The sequence below is a fragment of the Netta rufina genome (genome assembly GCF_964035555.1).
Source record: "Netta rufina genome assembly, chromosome: 14".
NCBI classification, from domain to species: domain Eukaryota; kingdom Metazoa; phylum Chordata; class Aves; order Anseriformes; family Anatidae; genus Netta; species Netta rufina.
In genome coordinates, this window is record NC_140137.1 from 3,086,282 (window position 1) to 3,104,637 (window position 18,356).

Below are 18,356 nucleotides of genomic sequence, written 5' to 3' on the forward strand. Positions count from 1 at the left end.
ATTTCTGGATTTGAACCAACTAGAGCCATTGGAGATGCTTCAATCTCAGTTAATATCACAAAAATCTCAGTAGAGATATTAGGCCATAAAATACAAGAGCTCTCTGCGGGCCAGTATAAGACAACAAACCACATATTTCTATTATATTAAGATAAAACCAATAGTATCCACAAATTGGTGATCAAGGCTAGTCCAGAACAATTAGCGCGTTACCAGTATGCCTAGATCAAGAGTACAGCATCCACAAAGTTGCTTGAAAGATTTTGTCTGCAAACAAACCAAAAAAAAATCAACGTCATACTGTCTTGTAATGACTAAAATATTCAAATACTTCTCTGTGAACAAAACACACTGTCCATAGACTACTCATCACAGAATGAATAAAAATAAACATGCACACCTTTGCAGCCTTATTAGTAATTACAAGTCCCTAGTCTCAGCTTCCCCAGTCTATTCAAGGAATCACTTTGTGTTCTGAAACCAGCTGATGATGCTCTTCCTAGAGAAGTAATCCTGAATCTTCTCAAATTGAGAGGAAATATCCAGCTAAAAATTAAAGGCAGAGAAGTTGTAACCATGAAGAGCTGAGGACTGCTGGTAGTTACCAATTTCCCACAGAAGCCCACAAAGTTTCATATCCCACACCATTTTCTGCAAGGACAGCTTGTGTATACTACTTCTTCATGATGTCTGTTGAATGTCTTCAGGGCTGGGGAAGAGGAGTGTCAAACAGCAAAGAAAATTTATAAATAATTTTCAACTTAAATACCTTTTGGAGAAAATAAGGTTGTTTTTGTAATTCACTGAATTAAAGTAACTTGCATAGATCACAATAAACATCAGCAAGCACACAAATCAGACACTAGCTAAATGCAAGAGACAGGAGCATTTGGATTACATGATATTCAAATACACTAGTAAAACTAATAGATTGCTATTTTCCCTACTCAAAACTGTTTTGTGCATTATCACTGCAAACAAGGTGGAAAACCATGCAATAGTCTGCTTCACTTGGCAGTTTCACTTAAGTATACAGTAAGAAGTGTTCCAGTTTGAAAATCTATCTATCCTGTTATAACATCTTAAATTCTCTTCATTAACATAAGAGGAAAAGGAATCACAGAATGAACATTTGACTAGGATCAGTATAAGAACATCAAGCAATACTTAATTACAACTTCTATATCCATTATAGGTTTTGGTGTTTATGGGAAGTGTTAAAATGTACATGTTCCATCTGGCCAAGTGACTTTCTCCCTTTTGATTTATAGCAAGGAATAGTGCAGCACATTACCTTTCGTTTTTTGGCTTGCAGAGTTCTGGTTTAAAGGCTGAAGAATGCAATGGAAAGGAAAAGTCACAGGAAACTTTTGAAGTCATTTAATCTATTGCTCAATTTTCAGTGAAATCACACTCCTTAATGTATCAATGTCAGGACTATAGGATGTCACTCTGTGAACCCTATGGCCTTTCTTTTCAAACGAAATTCAGACAAGTAAATCCTTTACATTTAGAGCTAGATATATAAATACCTTTGAGACCTGTATCTATATGAGCTTAAACAAGGCTTTTGAAATTAGAATCACAGTTTTCCCATGGCTATGCTAGACTTAAAGTTATGAAGAGACTTGCCCAGAAGCAGATCCAAATGGCTGAGAAACTTGTCTCTTGAGCCTCCCAGGCCATACGCACAAGCACTCACACTTGAATCCAGCCAAAAGCTTTTTACTCTCTCCTCTGACACGTTTGATATAACAAGCCTCAGTAAAGGAGTCATGCCAGACAAAGTAAGTGTCATATAGGGTTTCACATGTGCTAAGGAGGCTTCACCTCTTCTTTATTTCCCTTTCTTTTCTCATGTGCGCTTGTTTACAACAATGCTAATGAATTAACTCAAAGCAACAGTTATTGCAATGAGCAAACAAGCACACCATAACTGACAATTGTAATCAAAACCCCGATTCTCCTCATGTGTGGGATCTGAACTGTATATGAAACAAAAGAATATAAAGGGGACAATTCCAGGATTTTTAAAGATGTGTATATATATATTTATTAATTTATTAAGATTAAAAAGATGACAGTGATCTTTCTCTTATAGGAATTCCAGCAAAAATAGTTTCAAGAAACCTTGTCCTAATTCTGATGCTATAGTCATAGAGCATCACATGATAAAGAGTGAAAAGCCAGCATTAACTTAAATAATTGTCTTGAGAAGAGGGTGATATTACACACAGAGGTCCATTTCCATAGAGAAAACAAAACATTATTTCCTACTCCCTGTCTTAGATTCCATAGACATTTTTTTTATTTTTTTTTAATTAAGGTGGCAGTGTTGCAGTGTTTCCTGATATTGTTCAGGCAAGTCAGTATCTGTCTGTAACTCAACACAAAATAACTGGTTTTATACTACAGCACAAATACCTCTAGCTGATAGCAACAACAGGTTTATAGACTCCAAAGCACTCGATTGTAGGGTCTGTCCTCTACCTGTTTATTATCAACACTTGATTTTGTCCAGGATGGCTCACAAAAAAAGGAGGCCCAATGTATTTGAGCAAATATATAGGTTTGGGTCTGCTTGTTTCAAACTGCTCCATAAAGAAAAACACATAGGGGAATTGTGAATATCACTTAACATACAGGAGAATGATGAGAGCTGGATGTTAAAAAGTACTAAGAATTTATCACAAAAACCTGTTTTACACAAAAGCTCTTTTGTTTATAAGATGCATAGGACTTTTCCCTTTAATACAAGGTTTTTCTAAACACAGTGAAGTGGAAAGCACACAGGTCTTTTGCTAAAAATCAGACAGAAATTTTAAGGATGAATTCATAAGAATTCACAAACCAGAGGGCAGCCCCACCACACCAGGGAGGACAAGCCAGAAGCTGGGGACAGCCACAGCACAGGCAGTGCAGGGCAGGGCCCCTACTAGTATCACACAGGGAGCAGCATGGGGCTGGTGGCAGCCAAGGGCTCCAATACCAGTCCTGTGGTTAACAGACAGGTGAGAGGTACCAACACAAGCCTAGGGTCAGTGTGGAAACCAAATCACCAGGTCTGCATGACATTAGAGCTTCCTACACTGCAGTTCTGAGCTTAAATGAGGCTCCTGGGCCCATGTGCAGGGAGCTGGGGGGATGGAAATCCCAGGTGAGGATGATCAGCATCATTACAACCTGCTGGTGCTCTCAGGGCCCTGACAGTGGGGATTAAACAGACATTTACACAGACTTCTGAACGACATATAGATGGGTTAAATAGAAGATGGGTGAAGATGTCACTCCCACAAGTACCTGCTCTGCTTCCATGGCAGGCTCCCTGCCTGCCTGGTGGTGGTCCCAGGACCTCTACTCTACCACACTCCTCAGCCTGCGGGAGCTGATGTGCAGGGATGGGCGAGCCTTCAGCCAGCAGAGCCACTGAGGAGAAACCAGGACAGCCTTGCCTCAAGCATGGCAACCACCAAAGACACCTGGAAGAGCAGAAGTACACCCTTAGCTATTCAGTCTTAATCCTCTATAGCACACCTGCCAGAACTAATAGGGAAGAGCTGCAGCACAGAAGCAGTTAGTGGTGCCCTCAAGTTGTGCTGCTACCCTCTTGAAACATCTTCCACCCACCCAGCAGACTGCAGAGCAGGTGGAGAGCGTGCACTTGCTTCAGGTACTTTAGTGTAACAAGTGTGGCACCTTGGAGCAAGCCACTTGTCACAGCTGCTGCCCAAGTAGAAGGGATATTAACAACTTGCACTGATTAAGGCACTTTGGGCTTCTACTTTTTAAGTGTCTAAGTCCTAGGAATGCTTTTAATCAACACCTGTAACATTGCATTTAATGGACATGAACTGGTTTCCCTTAGTGCTGCTTCAGTCCAGAACCATTATCACAAGAACAGTAAATGGGCCAGAGGTTCCAGCTGCTGTCAGTGGCTTCCAATCAGGCCCACAGCCCACTGCTCGTTAGAGTTTTCAGGCTATTTTTAACACCAATTTAAGAAATAAAAGCTATTTAAAACAAGCAGCATAAAAAGAAGTATCATTTGCTTCAGATGATTATTATGTGCATAGTAATGGCAGGAAGACTACTGCAAATGTTTTCCAACTCTTAAAAAGAAGAACACTTCCTTTTCTCAATATGTAATTTTGAATTTTAATTTAGATAACTCAGATTATTTACTGGCAACAAAAAATGCATATTCATGAGGTCTGATTTACTATAATCTTTATTTCTGATGTTCTGCATCTGTGAATACTTGACGTACTTAAGTTTGCATTCATGGGCAATTATACAGGAATATCAGAGTAGCAACAGATTGATTTGTAGTTAAGAGTTTATAGCAGAGGCAGCCAATCTGTTTTCTTTCAGAAGGGCTGTGTCTTGAGATGTGGGACTGATGCTTCCACCTTCATTTTTAAACAAATAACTTTTTCTTTTCTACTCAAGATACAAATCAAGGTCATTATTCATGAGGGTCACACAAAGGATTTTTAGAGTTATTCACTTCACCAGTAGTAAGCAAATGTCTGACGAAAAAAGTTACATATATAGCAAGTGGAAACAGAAAAGCTGGATCCTATATAAGTGAGTAGTGCTTCTGAGGGGATGTTAGACACACTCTTTTGGACATCCTGCCTTTGCACCCAACGACTCTCTCAAGTTCCCTCATGCTGATTTCCACTGAGCCTTCTAGAAATCCAAGCACTTAGTATGCAAAATATGTTTTTTCTTAAACTCTACTTCTCTAACCAAGCTTTTTTTTTCTGGTCTTACCTTTCTTGTTAATCATTGCAGCTTTCTAAAGTACAAAGTTTCTTCTAATAAAACAAACTTTTATTAATTTAATAGGGAGAGTGAAAGAAATCGATAATAAACCAGTGATAGGTACAAAGGGAGGAAACAGGATGAATACAGCTTTTGACAAATATATTTAGTAATTAAGACAAAAGTCATTGATGCACAAACAGTCACTCTCAGTTTTACACTTACACTCCTTCGCATGAAGGAGCACAGCTGCACAGGCAAGCTCTCCCTCCTCTTCCCCTCCTTGTGTGACAACCCAACACTGAGCTCTGGCCATGACAGCAGACAACATACAAAGGGGGAAGGTGCCCAAGCTGCTTTCAATGTCAATTTTGAATCACTGTTTTTAGAGGAACAGAGGCTAACAGCTGCTTCGGTCTTGCTGTCGGCCAGCTGGCTACCCTAACAAGCCCCTGATACTGATACAACCTGCTGTACCTCCTGGAGCGTTTCCTTACCTAGTGAAACAGTGAGTTACTTGGAATACTGCTTCCTCTGTCACACACAGGAATCATCTTCTCCTTGGGCTGGCAAGGACACCTAGTGGTCGTTTAGGATCTCACTGCCACGCTAGATCTGCTAAGAATTAGATGTCAGTTTCTGCTAAAAACCTGACCGTCATTCTTCCTTATTTCTCACTCCATGGCAATACAAGCGTTTACTGACCACCTCCTGCACATAGGTGCAAGCAAAGAAACAGGACGCAGGAAGACGGAAAACATTGGAATGACATGACTCAGATTTTACCTGACCTTGGCTGCCTTGTAGTGACAAGTTAAAAGAAAGCAGACATTCAAGACAGCTGCAGAAATTTTGTGTAGGAAAGCTATGGTGCAACATTTTTTAAAGCTCCTCTTCTGGGTGGATATATTGATATTAGAGAAGAACTACAGCGAGAGCTACAGTGAGAGAGAAAAGTCATGTAAAGGCTTTAAAGCTCAGAAAAGTATAGTTTTGAAACCACATCCTGAAACAGCTGGAAACTGAATGCTTCAGTCTCGCTTCCCTTCACTCCTGGTTGTCTCAGCAGGCAGCCGCAGCAGGAGGCAGGAGAAAGCCCCAGCTCCTGGGCTCATGATGCAAACACCACCAGGCTCAGGCGGCTGCACCTCCCGTCCATGCTCAGGGGCTCTCTGGGGAAGGAGGATCCTTCTCCACTGGTGCTGCAAATGTACCTGCAAGTCTTTTTTAACAAACTTGGCATAAAGGATGTGGACAGACAGATGGTTTTGCTCCGTGGTGTCAATTAATTTCACCTTATTTTCTCAAATATATAGGAAGCAACATAAGATTTTAGCTTTTGTTTGTTTGTTTGCATGTTTCCATGAGCTAAACTGAAAACATCTCTGCATTTAAGCATTAAAAACACTGGTGGAGAAGTAAGTATCTACATGCATTAGATTTTTTCAGGCAACATAAATTGAAAGAAACAAGATTTCTGAACTATAAAGAAATGAGATAAAGGCTTCTCCCTCAAATAAATGCCAAGCAAAGTCAAGTTAGCCAGTGTTGTAAAGACAACCAGCTACAGAGTTCACATAAGCCATTCGCTACACCAGCAACAGTTGAAATAAGTCTCGCTTGAGAATTTTAACTCTGTAGACAGTAGGAAGAAACAATTTTGTGCCCTTGCAGATAGATATTCATGACCTAATTCATATTGTATCTGTGCTGAACTCTTACAGCAGCTCCTAAGCAGAACTGAGAGGCACAGCAGCTTGTTCACCGTGCTGCTGAGAAGGAAGTCCTTGGCCCTTGTATCCAACATTTGTGATGAAGAAAAAAAATTATCAATCTGTAGTGCCTTATGTAGCAATGTACTGACAGCATTTGTTGCCCTCATTTGACAGTTTCAGTCCTGTTTACCAAATTAAAAATAAATAAATATATATACTAAAAAAAAAAGCTTACTTTCAGCATTTAAATATTATTTTGTTGTGTTCACATGGTAAAAACTTGACCAGTTGTCCAACTGCTGCAGAGTTTAGAAGAATTTGCTTCTCCTTAGGGAAAGATAAGGTCTTCAGAGAAGTGACTATGAGAAGCACGTAGATAATGGCACAGTCTGGCACACACAGAACTCCAATGTTTACTTTCATTCTCTCCTGAACATACTGAACCACCTGTGTAAGTCATCTTATCTTCCTGTCACCTCTTATCTGATAAGAAAGTAAAGGAAAGAAAAGCTACCATCTGTAAGGACTCTGAACATAGAACGTAAATGGAAGAAATTCTTGTGACAGAGAAAGACTACTGTAAGACAGGAAGAGTATCAGTGCAGAAAAACGTTAAAGTGCAAGAAAACCCCAGAGATGTGCTGCAGGGTTTGATGGCTAACAACAAGCACTGCCTACACACTGCTCAGACATAGACATGCTGCACCTGGAGCACTGCACAGACACGTTGGGGGAGGCCCGCACTTGGCAGCAGAGCACAGCAAAATGCAGAGCACAGAGGACTAACAACAGCCACCCGGGGGAGGGAAGTCTTTGACGCTTATGTCAGCTTCCAATTTCAAATGATTTGAGAACTAAGGCAAAGCGTCTCTTTTCCATAGCAAAGCAATAAATCATACTGCTTAGCTATATTTAGCAGGATGGCAGTTCATATCATGCAGTCAGATCTGCATCTGCGTGCACTCTGTGTTCACATAAGACTTGCTACTATATCGCTTCCTCTGGAATAAGGATTTTATCAGATCACATAGCCCAGGTTAAAAACCTATTACTTTGCACTTCCAAGTGCAGAATGCCAAAACACCAAGGAAGGAATATAAGTAACTGTATGCCTTAATGTATACAGGCAACAGTAATTGAAGGGAAACAAGACTTCTGAACCAAAAAGCAATGAGAGAGTTGCCCAAAGAACAACATAGAGCATGGTAAGTTCAATGCACACTTAGAAAAATCCCTTGAAGGAGTAGGTTACCTTTTAAAGAAGCATGAGTGGCAGATAGAAAGCATTTGTTAATAAATAAAAAAAAAGTGTTTTGATACAGATGTTACTCAGACGTGCCTAGGTTTTAGAAGCTGTTTTGTTATGTGGGTAAGCAGTTCTGTTGTTGTAACTAACCACGAAGTCCTGCAGATACAGCTTCTGTGGTATGGCATGGCATGTGATGACATGATTTTTAACGGCATTTTTATCTCAGTATGAAGAAGCACTGCAGTTACAGTAGCTGTTCCAAATTCCTCTTCACATGAATTACTTGCATTGTATAACAACAAGGATGCCACCTATCAATTAACAAAGGTTCCAAAGCTTATCTCAGAACAACAGACAGACTAATCTCAGGTTGAAGTAAAAAGTGTGGTTCAACACTCAATTGCAAACATTTTTACTTCAAAGGAGCATGCAAGAAGTATATCAGATCTTCACATGTCCTGAGCAAGAAGGCAGAACCAAGAATCAGCATGTCCCCCTGCCAGGCTTCCCTTCAAACTGTATTCTCTGAAGAGCAATAAAAAGGCTCAAACAAAATAGAAAAAGCACTTATCAGCCCCTGGAACCAAGGAAAGAGACCAACAGCAGCACTAGGTCCTGGGTCCCTTGGCTATCTGACAGGCATATCAAGAGATGAAACTGAAACCTGTATCATTTTAAGCCTTATGACATGTAAGATTTTAGCATAACTTAGATCCATGTTCTAACAAATGGGATCCTGAAGTTAAATAAATTGAATTATACTGTAGTCCCCTCTCAAGTGTCCCAAACTGATAAATGGCCTGCAGAAGTATATAACTTTCCTGAATGAGGAGAGAAAAAAAAAAAAAAAAAAAAGTCTTTGTTGTCATCATTTGGGAAGACTAAATTTGTATTGCACTTCTGGGAAGAATATTGCTTCATCTTTTTCCAAATGTTTCCAAAACAGCCACACACAGTACTCTCATTTGCATTTAGCCAATGTTTCTAAATAGTGAAAAGTAAACATAGCTCTCATTACTGAACAAAAATCTCTTGCAACTAATCTTTTTTTTTTTCCACAGTCTGCGTTAAGGAGAAAGTAATTTCACAGCATTAATCCAAGACGCACAGAGATAATGAAAACAATTGTAATTTCCTGCAGCTGTAATGCAAAGACCTACCTCCCAGAGTAAATCCACATCATTCATTTCAGGTAGCAGGGGCCAGAATTTATACATGCCAGATTGCAGTTCGTCCTTATTGGGATGCAACTGTATAAGGCATGCCCATGACTAACAGAAACACCCTGCTGTGAACAACAGCTGTATTAGTATCACATTGGTCAGCTCATCTGTTTTATGTGAGTAAATGCATTTATTTATTTTTTATGATTGCTAAACAGAAAACATTGAGCTACAGAGGAGGGCAAAGCATTGCCAAGAACAGGTGTTGACTGTTTGAAATTTGCCACAATTAGAAGTGGGGAAAGAAAAAAAAAAAAAAAAGGCAGAAAGCAATTCAGAATAAAAGAAACATCTTTGGAAACAAAAGATGCAGAGAAAGACCCTGATTTGTGTGTTCAGTTGTATCAGGAGGGCTAGCTAGGAGGGGTGGCAGAAAAGCTGACTAAAGGTTAGATTTGTCATTCAGCTTCCTTTTTAAAAAAAATTAAATAACAGACAAGCAGATAGACTTCACTGAAGAAAAGATAGCTACCCTTTTCTCAGGGTAGCTATCGCTAGGCCAGTCACAAGTGGTGTCCCTCAGGGGTCAGTGCTTGGGTCTGGTGCTCTTCAACATCTTTGTCAATGACACAGGTGACAGAATCGAGTGCACCCTCAGCAAGTTTGCAGATGACACCAAGCTGAAAGGTGCAGTCAATGCAATAGAGGAAAGGTATGCCATCCAGAGGGACATGGACAGGCTGGAGAAGTGGGACCGTGAGAACTTAATGAGGTTCAACAAGGCCAAGTGCAAGGTGTTGCACTTGGGCTGGGGCAATCCCAGGTATTTATATAGACTGGGAGAAGAAGAATAGAGCTTTGAGTAGAAGCTCTTCAATATTAAGCAATTCCATTTACTTGTCCTAAAGGCAGTTCTTAAGTGGAGTATGTTCTGCTCTGAATATTGTTAAACAATTTGAGGTGTTTTTCAGCAATAACACGCCTTTTCCAGGTAACACTACCACGTCTTAACAGGGAATTCTAAAAAAAAAAAAAAAAAAAAAAAGTTATGCAAGTTATACAGGACATGACCGGCTACCCACAGCAAGAATTGTATCTTCCACGGGCTCTACTCTCACTTCAACTTCACCTCAGTAATTCCTGGCTGTTCCCTCAGCAGAAAGCCGATGGTTATCCCACTCAACCAGACAAATATAAACAAAGGGAAGGGAGTGGAAGTGTATTTTGAAAGGGACCACCTGAAGCTTGCCACTTCAGGCTGCTTTAAGCAAAAGGCTAAGGGAGTCTGGTCTCTCAGTTAATTTTGACTTATCGCAGAGATGCCAACGTAAATATTTCCACACCACAAACAAAGCGCAGCCGCCTCAGGAACGAGCCGGGACTTGCCGCGGCTCGGGGCGCCCGGCACGGGAAGGCGGCGAGGACGGAGGGAGCGCCGGGCGCCGCCCAGCCCCGCTCGGCGGGGAGCGGGGGCGGTAGCACCTGGGGAGACCCCGCCCTCCATCTTGCGAGGCCTCGCCCGCCATCTTGTGGCACACCACCAGAGGGCGCCGCCCGGCTCAAGAGGCGCCCCGCCCCTCCAGCCGTGCGCGCTCGCTGATTGGGCTGCGTGTCCGGCCCTCCGCGCGCAGCCCCGCCCCCTGCCCGGCGGAGCGCAGCGGGGCGGTGGGCGCAGCCGCATGGCGCGCTGGGGGCCGTGCCTGCGGGTGGGCGCCGCGCCGCGCTGATCCGCGCCGCTCGGGGCGGGCGGCAGCAGCTCGGGCCCTTTCTCTGGCAGACGGGAGCGGCGAGGCGGGGGGCAAGGTAGGGGCGCGGGCTGGGCGCCGGGAGGGCCCTGTGAGGACGGGGGGGACGGGCCCGGGCTTGTCCCGCGGAGCCGGCGCCTGCGCGGTGCGGGCACCCGGCGGCTGCTGCCCCGCTGAGGGGTGCGGGGAGCGCCGGGGGGTCGGGGTCGCAAGACGCCTGTTGGGGGCCGGCAGGGCCCGGGCGGGCTGAGGGGGCCCCCAGCGCCGCGGGGTTAGCTGTTGGACGCGCTGACGGCTGTTTTTCCTCGCAGATGATTGAAACGCTCGTGAGTACCGAAGCGCAGGAGCTGCTGTACCAGCTGACGGCCCTGCTGGAGCAGGAGCTGAGGTGTCAGCCCAAGGCCTCTGGCCTGAGACTCATCGAAGCTGCCCACGATAATGGCCTCCGAATGACTGCCCGCCTGCGAGACTTTGAAGTGAAAGATCTCCTCAGCTTAACTCAGTTCTTCGGTTTCCACGCTGAGACGTTTTCACTAGCTGTGAATTTCTTAGATAGGTTCTTGTCAAAAATGAAGGTATGGTGTTTTAAGGTATAAGCTCCCAGGCATCAGCTTTTGTTTGTTGCAACTTTGCTCCTGGTATAAGTTAGCATGTCTTGCTTTCAGCTGGCTAAAGGTTAAGCTGCTTCCATATATACTGATTGCAGAAGAGATTAAAAAAAATGGCTTTTGCTGTTTAGATTTTAGCAGTAAGAAAGCTGTTTCCTCTGATGAAGAAAAGGAAGAAGGCATCTGTTCCAACTTGAGGATGCCCTTAGGCTTGGAAATGCAGGCGGTGTTAATGGGTTAGATCAAGACAGACTGTCTTGCCTGTTGCACTTATACAAGAACATCTTAAATTACTTTTTATTTTACTGCTGTTAAAACCTACCAGTGAGTCTCATGTATATCAAGAGGCTTGATGCTGTTCAGCATTTATTACTCTGGTAAAATGAGTATTCAGCTAGCACTCCATTCTACTGCATGTATGTGGCATGCTGACAGGTTGTTAATCGTCCAATGAACCAGGATTACTACTGTTGTACTGGGTCAAGAAAAAATGCTTGTTTTACTTGAATGTTAGTACACCTGTTAAAAAAAAAATAGAGCATAATACTTCTGAACTCAAGATCTGTTTAAAAAAATAACTGTAACGAGTTTATGTATATAGAAAAGGATAAAGAAAAATGCTGGGATATACCAATATGTACAACACTGTAGGTCATAAAAGCTTCTGATTAGGCTATTATGGAACCTCATTAAGAAACTAGTTCTCAGTCAAAATATATTTTTCTGCAATGTTGTTCTTCAGATGAATGAAGCAGAATTTGTTGCTTGTAAAGGTCTCTTCATTTGGTTAAAGATTAAAATGTATGTGGATAAAAAAGTCTAATTGCTTAAGCATTTAAAAACACCCATAATATTTTCTTGTTGGTGATTCTACTTTGGTGCTTAGGTGTTGAAATTACTGATCAAAAATGTCCCTCTTTGAAAGTAATGAGTCAAATTGACTTCTCTTTAGGTACAGCCTAAACACGTAGGCTGTGTTGGACTCAGCTGCTTCTACTTGGCTGTGAAAGCAACAGAGGAAGAGAGAAATGTTCCTTTAGCCACTGACTTGATTCGAATAAGCCAGTATAGGTTCACTGTTTCTGATCTGATGAGAATGGAGAAAATCGTATTGGAGAAGCTGTCTTGGAAAGTCAAAGCTACAACGGCCTTTCAGTTTCTACAACTATATCATTCACTCATTCATGAGAATTTAAGCTGTGAAAGGTAAAATAGCTAAAACTTACTTTGCTACGACTGCAGATGATCAGGAAGCCTATGTAGAAGAATAACCAGGGAATATTACTCAAGCAATTGGCCTTTTGATAATTGTAAAAAATAAATAAGTAAACCCAACCCTCTTATTGGTAAATACATGAGTATCTGTGGTGTAATGCTATTTTAACTTTAAATGTTGTGTAAAGTGATGTAAAGAGCGTTGCTCTCTAAGCCCCAAAACAAGCCTGTTCATCAATGATGGTATAAAAAATTTGTACTTACGCTGCACTAAGTAGAGCTTCATTGCAAAGATTTCAAAATCTGATTTCAGAAAGAAGTTCAGTTTAATAGCTAGCCTTAAAAGTCCTTGTTGCCCAGCCTATTTTGATGATAGAATTCTCTCCAGTGTAACACAAGATTTATTTTTGACATTATGACTGCCAAAACTGAGCACCTGTTTGACTGAAACTCTAGATCTTGTGGTACAAAAGAGGCCCTTCTTTATCTAAAGAACGTTCTCACCGCTTCTCAGTTTCCAGAGTGGTACTGTCTTGATCAAGTTTGTGTTCTTGTGCAACACTGACTTACTTGTTTTCCTTATAGGAAAAAATACCTTAATTTTGAGAGACTTGAGACGCAGCTTAAGGCATGTCACTGCAGAATCATGTTTTCTAAAGCCAAGGTAAACGTCTTATAAGCACATAGAAAATAACACTACTGAAGCTTAAAAAAATCACAGTTCAAAAATGTCACATTTCCTCTTCTGTCTTCTTCAGCCTTCTGTCTTGGCATTGTCTATTATGGCACTAGAGATAGAAGAACAAAAACTACTGGAGTTGACAGAGGCATTGGAATTTCTGCAGCTGCATTCCAAGGTATGTATGGATATTGTTTTACAGGATGTAAATGCATGCTGGGGATAACTCACTGACGAAAGGGGAGGTCTGTTGGCATACTGGTTTCTCTCTTTATTCTTTTCTTTCTGCCATCTGGCTTGGAATCTTTTGCTTCCTATCTTAGGTGGAGCAGCTAAAAATGCACATATAAAATAAGGATTTAATGAGTTACTGACATGGGATTCTGTCTTGCTATTTAGATAAACAACAGAGAGCTGACCTTCTGGAAGGAATTGGTGTTAAAGTGCCTTACAGAATATTCCTCGAGCAAGTGTTCGAAACCAAATGTCCAGAAATTAAAATGGATTGTGTCTGGGCGTACAGCACGGCAGCTTAAACATAGCTATTACAGAATAACACACCTTCCTACAATTCCAGAGACCAGCTCATAATAGGTAATTTTTTTTTTATTTATTTAATAAGTAAAATTCCAGCTCATAAATGTAAAATCAGCTTCTGATAATATAGAAGTGCTTAGCTGTTAACTACCTCAAAATTTCCTATTCTGTATAGGTAGGGAAATGTGTAACTGAATCATAGTAGGCCTGTCATGTAGAGGCTTGTCTGTTCTCGTGTTCGTGCTTGAGCCAGTGGTGTACCTTAAGAAGTGGTGACCTCATATATGAATACTGTAGAAAGAATTGATCCTTTGGTGTGCTGTGGGAGCAGAGATGTGTTCTACAAACATTGGGACCTCATTCAAACTAAAATATGGAGTAAAACTGGTAAAAAAGCAGAGCAAAAATTTAGCTTGCTTCTATCATAAAAAGGAATCTGCTAAGAGTAAACAGTTGCCTATTAGAATCTGTCTCTTGCAATAGTTCACTGAAACCAGATAAAATGAGGACAGTTGCATACAGTTTTATTTGTATAACTGTCTGTTTAGTAAAATCTAAAAGCTCTAATTCAGTTATGCATGCCGCAGTTTATTAACTGTGGAAATCATGAACTAATTCCTTATCTAGGCTTTAATTCCAAGGGCTGCATATCTTATTTAACAGCTGTATTGCTGCTGTCTTGCTGTGTTCAAGTCTGATGCTTTATTTGGTTCTTGTAGAGAGTCCTTGAGTTGACTGTCTTTTGTGTTTGTTTGTTTGTACAGGAATACAATAAAACGAGAGAACCATCCTGTGACCTAGTTCACAGGCAGATGAAGATTTGAGAAACCAAGTCTGAAACATGATTTTAATAATGAAGAACCCAACTCATGGAAATACATAACACTTCAGACTAAAAATCCTTGCAGCAAATACGTTTGTTTCCGTTATGATTACAACAATATTCAGTGTCAGTTTTTGGTCTTATTAGACCATTTGCTATCCAAACAGTGAAAAACCACAATACTGATAGAAGGAATTTAACACCTTATAGTTTGTAGAGCAGCTTGTGTAGTCTAACCCTGTTTTACTATAAGTGCAGGTGCCCGGTGGTGTATTAAATTCAAAAAAAAAAAAAAAAATCAATCTGCTTCACTTTCTGAAGATTACAGGACATTAGGAAAACATGTGCAGTGGCACAGTGCTGTAGTCTCAGGCAAACTAAAGACCATCTTGCTCAATATCGATGAGAATAGGAAATGCTTGTCAGTCCACCTGACGTGCTGGTTTGGCTGTCATGTGTCCATGTGTTCCTACAGGGCAGGGTACTGACCTTTAACATAGACAAATTAAAAACAAAGCTCTACAATAACTGCTGAGCTGGTCGAGTACCTGGAGCAGGACAAAGGGGAGAAACTTGATTTCATTGCCTTGTAAAAGATAGTCATTAACACTGCAATGATAGTATCAGTGTTTTGTAAGAGGTGTAGTTTGCTGAGATTATGAAGGATAGAGAGAGCATAGAAACTGAATGGTACGTAAGAAGGCTGGAGAGAAACCACTGAGTTACTTGCCCCCAATCTGCCATTAGTCTTGTGAGGTTTTGCTATACAAGAGGTAAATGCTGATGCTGAACAGATGGATTTTACAGGCACAGTAGGAACAGGGCTGTAGTCCCCTAATGACCTGTAAGTAGGAACAATTAAGGTGAGAAACAACTGAAGATTGTTTCAACTCTCATCTGTTTAACAATTAGCTTTGTGAAACACAGCTGCTCTGGTTTTTTTTTCCTGAAGACCGTGACAGTACTTGAGGCATATCTTGCTTTTGGTGCTAACAAGAAAGTGAATAGTAAGAATGTGTTATTGGATGTAAGATGGATAGAGGTGTTGGGGGAATGTTGCTAATTACCTCTTGAGTTCTGTGTCACTGTGGAGCAGAGGCTGTTAGGGGTAGGCTGGTAATAACTGCCATGTAAACGGTTTTAGGGGAAAATGAGCAGTCTGAATGTTCTGAATATAGTGTGGGCTTAAATGCTAGCCTACCAAATCTGTCCCCTTAATGGTAATAGCTAATGCATAAACCATTTTTAGCATATCTTAAACTAATTAAATTCTTCACAAAATACTTCATACCAAAGCTCTGTACTAGACAAATCAAGCTTTCTCATGAACTCATGGGAATGATTGCACTGCATAGCATTTAATGGAGTTTTCCATCTGCCAGTGCTCTCTGTGCATTGTGCTGGCCTCTGAAAAGCATACATGTGACTCAGATAAAGGGGTGGGCAGCTTACTGGGACAGATGGACAAAGATGCAGTGTGCAATTCTACTGGTATTGTCATGTGTCAAGATATGTACCTTTCAATTAAATGTTGAAATGCAGTTGACCAAGCAACTTTGTTCCAATTTGTTATAAAGCATCATTGTGGGAAGGCTATTAAGTGGCTTATACCTAAATACTACCTGAGAATGTCTGTACAAGAGGTAAGTAAGGATATTTTTAAGAGGTTGAGGCCACAGGGGAAGGGCTAGGGAAGAAACAAGAAAAATCTCAACATCTTTGGTAATGTTACATCAACTTGCTGACGATTGCTTTAACACCTTTGAGACATGAAAGCAGTTACACAAATGAGTTTACAAGTAGTTTACACTGTTCAAATGTGACTTCATCTTTCCTTGTTAAGCTAGTACTGCGTATTGCCTGCTTCTACCTATTGCAGTAAATGCAGCACTTCCTTAAGAGAATGTGGGCTTTCAAAGCCCAAGATTTCATTTCCTGGACTCATCTGAGAATTCCAGTTTGATTAGACATAAGTTTAGCTATACATTTCTGTACCCAACACACTCACGGGGAGTAGCTGTGATAAACAAAGCTAAAGCTCTGGCATTATTCTGTGCTTATCCTTAAAGCAGAGCCATGAAAAAAATAGCTGTAGGCTGTTCTGCTGCACAGTGCTCACTTACGTAACAAGGCAGCACTTCAATGAGTGCACAAGATGATTCCCTAGAGAGTGGGTTTATCTCATTTCTGTATCACACACCCAGATTTACGCATCTGTCATGCCTGTTACTGTGTCTAAGAAGGGATGGAAGTGCCCAGTGAGACTTGACATGAGACACAACCCACCATTTGAAGTCCTGAATGCAGGTTTAGCCATTAGGAAAAGGCCTAAAATAACTTGCCATTTTTTCCTCTTCATCTAGGTGATTCCAAAACTTGCAGTGGACGAGAGAAGTAGCTATCCAGCTAGTTTAAACCTGTCCTCTTAAAATAATTTAAAGCTGTGATGGCTTACTGTGTAAGCCAGTTTAACTGTTGTCACGTGTAATACTTGCACTGGGTAGTACTTTGGCACTTGTAGCAGTTTCATTTGTGCCTGCACCATCCAACTTCTGATCTACAATTGTGGCAAAGATGCACTTAATACCAACCTATACCTACTTTTGTACACTATGGTAAGCTCTCTAAAACCTTACCATGGCATTTGGACCTACACTACTATCCTGGTTTCAGTTAGGACAGAGTTGATTTTCTTCCTAGTAGCTGGTAGGGTGCTATGTTTTGGATTAGGATGAGAAGAGTGCTGATAACCTGCTGGCGTTTTAATTGTTGCAGAGCAGTGCTTACACCAAGCCAAGGATGTTTCAGCTTCTCACTCTGTCCTGCCAACGGGCACGCTGGGGGTGCAGTAAGAGCTGAGAGGGGACAGACCCAGGACAGCTGACCCAAACTAGCCACAGGGGTATTCCATACCATCTGGGGTCATGCTGAAAACTATATAGGGGTGGCTAGCTGGGGTGGGGGAGCCGCCTGCTCGGGGTTAGGCTGGGCATCGGTCAGCAGGTGGTGAGCAATTGCATTGTGCATCACTTGTTTCGTACACAGTAGTAGTAGTAGTACTGTTATTATTATTACCGTTATTTTCCTGTCTTTATCTCAACCCACAAGCTTCACTTTCCCGTTTCTTTCTCCCATCCCAGAGAGGGAGGGGGGATGGTGAGCAAATGGCTGTGTGGTGTTTAGCTGCCAGCCGGGTTAAACCACAACAGTCCCTTTGGTGCCCAACATGGGGCTCAAAGGGTTGAGATAACAACAGATCTGACCAGAGTGTGTTAAACTAAAATTGGTATTAGACCTGCTTAATAGTTGCTAGTCATAATGCTGATTGCTTTAATCTCAAGTCTGCGGCACCTGTTTCATGCATTGAGTATTATAGCACGTTACTTTCCATATGTGCTCTCTATCATGTTGTTTATTCTTTCCGGGCCCTGGTTTAAGATCATTATGGTACTGTGCATTGTAACAGTGGCTTATGAGACAATGAAATTTCTGGTCAAGACTCTAACTTGGTATTTGTACTCAGCACTGTTGTCAACTCTATACTTTGGAAACCGTATCTCAGAAACTATTAGCAATTATACCTATTGCCTTTTTTCATCAGGGAGCCAATCTGTGGAGGGGAAAGAGGAAGATATCTTTTCTTACTTGTTCACTCTCCCTTTCTCCTTCACCACTCTCTTATCCTCCAAGCTTGTTACAATAGTTCTCCAAGATACTGAATATTCTTGGGATACTCAGACCAGCATGTTCTTGTTATGTCTCCTGAATGCGCTTCAGGTTTTGTTTGAAGTTAAACAACTACTTAGGAATCTCATCCAGAGGTCTGTCCGGAGGCAGGAGAGTTGTGAGTGGCAG

At 41.4% G+C, this 18,356-nt stretch overlaps 1 protein-coding gene across 1 annotated transcript; it reads left to right on the forward strand.

Moving 5' to 3' along the window:
• Positions 1–10,525: 10,525 nt before the first annotated feature.
• On the forward strand, positions 10,526–16,051 carry CCNG1 (cyclin G1). The gene is made up of 7 exons (XM_084295182.1): positions 10,526–10,697; positions 10,951–11,214; positions 12,200–12,453; positions 13,048–13,126; positions 13,221–13,319; positions 13,541–13,735; positions 14,443–16,051. Exons 2-6 carry the CDS (start codon positions 10,951–10,953, stop codon positions 13,730–13,732), a joined length of 888 nt encoding a protein of 295 aa, XP_084151308.1. The 5' UTR covers positions 10,526–10,697; the 3' UTR covers positions 13,733–13,735; positions 14,443–16,051.
• The last annotated feature ends 2,305 nt before the right edge of the window (positions 16,052–18,356 follow it).